General features: G+C 52.1%; 1 protein-coding gene across 1 annotated transcript; it reads left to right on the top strand.

Moving 5' to 3' along the window:
- The first annotated feature begins 1,825 nt into the window (after nucleotides 1-1,825).
- LOC125532721 lies at nucleotides 1,826-2,834 on the top strand. Its single transcript, XM_048696668.1, has 2 exons — nucleotides 1,826-2,287; nucleotides 2,405-2,834. The coding sequence occupies exons 1-2, from the start codon at nucleotides 2,035-2,037 to the stop codon at nucleotides 2,593-2,595; spliced, it is 444 nt and encodes a 147-aa protein (XP_048552625.1). The 5' UTR covers nucleotides 1,826-2,034; the 3' UTR covers nucleotides 2,596-2,834.
- The last annotated feature ends 1,327 nt before the right edge of the window (nucleotides 2,835-4,161 follow it).

Here is a 4,161-nt window from a genome sequence, read left to right as displayed (position 1 = left end):
AGGAACCGAGGCGCCACTGCCACTTGCCTCGTTAGGTCCCGTCATCATTGTAGTGAAGATAGGGAGATGGCCAGTCAATTTCGCTTTGACCATGGTGTCATGATGATAATGCCTGGATCTCCGCATCCATATTTAGCGTAGTGCTAAACCACAGAGGAAAGGGGACAAGTGTCGATTTTCCAAGGCCATCTATTGGGTTTGCCAAGAACAGAAGCACTTCACCCACTCCCCCAGTTCCTCTTGCAGATCTCACCAGTGCTTCTCCCTCCTCCTTTGGGATGCCATTGACGCAAGCTCGCGCTCGTCGAGTCATTGCTTTCTTTATCTTTTCTCCACCCCAGTGATTCATCGATGGCGTGAGGCGAGGGAGGTCGCGTTTGAGGTCGTGGCCGAAGCGGGTGGTGCACTAGTAGTTCTTCTGTTGAGTCTTGGCCTTCCCATTACACAGCTTCGTGTGTGGGCTTCAGTTTTTCTACAAGTGTCAGTTGCATCATATGACACCCAACGTCATTCTACACATCGCAAACTTCATCACTCTTTCCGAGTGGAATATCGGGACGACCCAGAACTTCAAGCTATTTCACTATTACTTCCGGGTAAACCCCTAGAAGAATTGTGACAACACCTGCGACCTTGGAGGTGTCAACCTCCAGCTCCGGCCTGCATCAGATTACTTTAAGATTGCCCTACTGAAGTCGGTCCACGACTGGTTCTATTTCCCCCACCCCGACGAATTGTGGGGGCCTTACAACAACGAGGCGAAACGAGAGCAACTAAGTGAGCAACCTCCGAGATGGCTTTCCCAACAATCGAGTGATCCGTCCGGAATAGCAAGAGTTGTTGTGTCGCTAGTAGTCCAAAAGAGAAAATAGTCAAAAGTTTAAACAACTTACTGTTACAACATTGAATTAGCTCTTTAGTAGATGTAGATATTATTTTTTTGCGGGTGAGTAGATGTACATATTGCTCGTCTCTTTTTCCTAGCTAAGGCGTTAGATTTAGAAAAGTCAATGCTTTTCTTTCCTAAAGCAAGGAATGCAATGCAAGCAAAGATAAAACAATTTATCACGGGACTTGCAAAATTACATAGTTAGATGTAAAATCATGTTATATTTTTCAGCAATATTCTCAAGGACATATATTCTTCAGCAATGGAGAAAAACATATTATTTCCAATCCTAAAAACGAATTCAATTTTCTTCTCTAGAAATTGAATGCTTAGAAATTCTGTTAAATTATTTTGAACCAAACAGACCTTCACTAGCAATATTACTATGAAAAGGTTCATTAACTCACCCGCAAAAAAAAAAAGACGAGCAATATGGTGTGGGGGCATCTCCAATGCCCGGTGCTTAGCACGGGCGCCAGGATTAGACTCCTGGCTAATAGGGCGGTTAGCACTTGAATCCCGGCTTTAGGTGTGGCACCGGCGCAAGACCGTCGAGTGCTTGGGCATTTTCCTTCGTGCACGAAGCGCCCAGTAGTTCAGTTTAGGTCATGTAATTAGCGCTTGCCGTTAGAAAGTCGGGCGCTTAGACACTTTTCTAATTCTTTAACATGTATTTCTATTCTCCGTTAGCGCCTTCACAAGCGTCTAGCATTGTAGATGCCCTAACTCTCTTCAAGTCTTTATTTATAGCATTGGTGATTTTAGCGTTTTCTTGCCATCCATCCCGGACAGCAGCGGGGTCAGCGAGACGTGCAGACGTGCTACTCCCCTCTGCCCTCATGTGGGCCCATTGAAGTCCCTAAAACTCGCGTAGGTACAAAACACGAAGCCAGAAAGAACCAACGGGCAGGACCAGGACTCGAAAAGCCGCTGGAACCGAGGAGACAGAGCAGGGCAGGGCAGGGATTGGCGTGCCGTGTGAACTTGCAGCGGCGCGCCTGCAGCGCGCGCGCGCGTCCGCGTCAATCAAACCTCGGTCAAACTCGCCTCCCCGCCCCTAGCCGCGCGTCGCGTCGCTTCCAGTCTCTGCCTCTCGTCCGCTGCCGCGCTTTGTATTCGCTTTGGGAGCTTGGACGCGGCCGGCGATGGCGTCGGCACCGGGGCAGTGGGCGTGGATGGCCGCGGTGGCGGCGGAGGAGCTGGCGAAGCTGGAGGCCACGCACCCGGGCCGCCTCGGCCCGCTCAAGGACGAGCTCAGGCGCCTCGTCGCCGAGCCCGGCTGGGACGACGACGACGCGTTCGCGCTCGCCTGCCTGGACGGCGGCGCCCCCGCCGGCTGCTCCTCCCCCTCCTCCTCCTCCCACCCTGCTGCGCCGGCGGACCTTATGTTCACTCAAGGTACGTATACAGTGCGTCTGCGCGTTCTATGCGTGCCATCCTCCCCTGATAATAATCTTGCGCAAGCATCCGCGGTCACCATTAATGGCGGTCTTGCATTGCATGCGCAACCTGCAGAGTCCTCGACCAACAAGAGGAAGTGGTGCGGCGGCGGCGGCGCGGTCGACCGCGAGCAGGGGAAGCGCCGGAGGAAGAATGCGGCTTCCGGGGTGAAGGACCGGGCGGACATGGCCATCGACCGCGCCAAGAAGTGCCTCAAGAAGATACGCGCCATCAAGCGGAGCTTGCTTGCCTGTGTCACGGATTGAAACCAAGGAGGAAAAATCGTGCTAGCGGCTACAAGGAAGGAGGAAGGGATATGGAAGTACCGGAGATGATGGGTGGAAAACCGAAATGGAATTGACCTTTATCGATTAACTTTTGGTTTATACTAGCACGAAAAAAAATTATATGAGACCAGGTCTCACGGTTAGCAGGTGAGATCTGTCCTATAGAATTCTTTTCCTAGCACTGTATTGTTTGCCTTTTTGCGATTGGAAAGTGGCATCATTTCGTTGATAGTTTAGCTTTCTCAAAAGTAAACAAAATGCTAAGTACTTTGAATTCTTGCAGGAAATCATCTAACGTAGAGCACTGGGTTTAATTTCTCTCATGAAGTCGACTAACCGGCCTCATCTAAAGCAGCCCAAACATCCACATGTTCTTCCGCAACCCTTTTACACAGCTAAGAGCATCTCCGTCCCTTCAACAGACCCCTCAAGGCGACTTTTTTCACGCCGGCGTCGAAAACCCCCAATCATGCTCTCAAGATGTCGAAATCCGCCGGCTTGGCCCGTTTTTGAGCTCGGCGATCCCAGGCCGAATCCAGCGCACTGGGGGGCGCTCGAGGGCTCCGGCAGTAGGGGAAAACACGCCTGAGTCACACTGTTAGGCGAAAAGTCAAGGCAATCATCCAAATTCACCCCCACCCCCGCTGATCCTGGCGCCGCCCATCGCCCAACACTGCTAGATAGGCCATTCCTCGCCGGAAAAGAGAGAAGGTTCCGCCGCGGCAACCTCTCCACCACCTTCCAGGCGAGTTCTCCGGCGCTCCGGCCGCGCAGGGCGGCATACCGGCGGCTCTGTGCCCACCGCGTCCGTCAGGTGTTTGGCGATTTGCTTGCTCGACGATGGACTCAGACGACGATGAGGTGCTCACGGCGTTGCTGGAGGAGGAAGCTGATGCCGACATCCAGGACGAGGAGCATCTCATGGTCCTCGCCGCCCTCGCCGGCCTGCTCGCGAGCAATGAAAAGCCGCGGCGAGGTGGCTCGGCGCCAGGGCGGCTGAAAGTAAAGAACCGACATCGTCTGAAAGGCTATTGCATGCTCTACTCTGACTATTTCACTGGCGGTCCATTCCACGACGAGAAAGTATTTCGGCATCGTTATCGGATGAGTCGAAAACTTTTCTTTAGGATTATGAATTCCATCTGGGAGTTCGACAGCTACTTCAAGTGCAAGAAGAATTGCACCGGCAAACTTGGATTCACCTCAATCCAGAAAGTGCACGACAACTATGAGGATGCTTGCATACGGAGCTCCCGGTGATTCACTCGACGACTATGGGCGCATGGCCGAGTCCACAACCACTGAGTGTTTCTACAAGTTCTGCAAGGCAGTGGTGGCGGTGTTTGGACCGCAATACTTGCGATCACCCAATGTTGAAGACACTGCTCGGATCCTAGCATAGAATGCAACAAGAAGATTTTCTGGGATGCTTGGAAGCATCGACTGCATGCATTGAAAATGGAAGAACTGTCCATTTGCTTGGCAGGGGATGTACAAAGGCACTAAAGGCGGTTGTAGTGTGGTACTTGAGGCATTGGCCACACA

Source organism: Triticum urartu, chromosome 1, assembly GCF_003073215.2.
Source record: "Triticum urartu cultivar G1812 chromosome 1, Tu2.1, whole genome shotgun sequence".
NCBI lineage: Eukaryota > Viridiplantae > Streptophyta > Magnoliopsida > Poales > Poaceae > Triticum > Triticum urartu.
This window is presented reverse-complemented; position numbering and strand designations above follow the sequence as displayed.

Coding starts and splice junctions, on each gene's coding strand:
- LOC125532721 (XM_048696668.1), top strand. CDS start 2,035: ATGGCGTCGGCACCGGGGCAGTGGGCGTGGATGGCCGCGGTGGCGGCG. Junction 2,288..2,404: donor GGACCTTATGTTCACTCAAG/GTACGTATACAG, acceptor CGCAACCTGCAG/AGTCCTCGACCAACAAGAGG.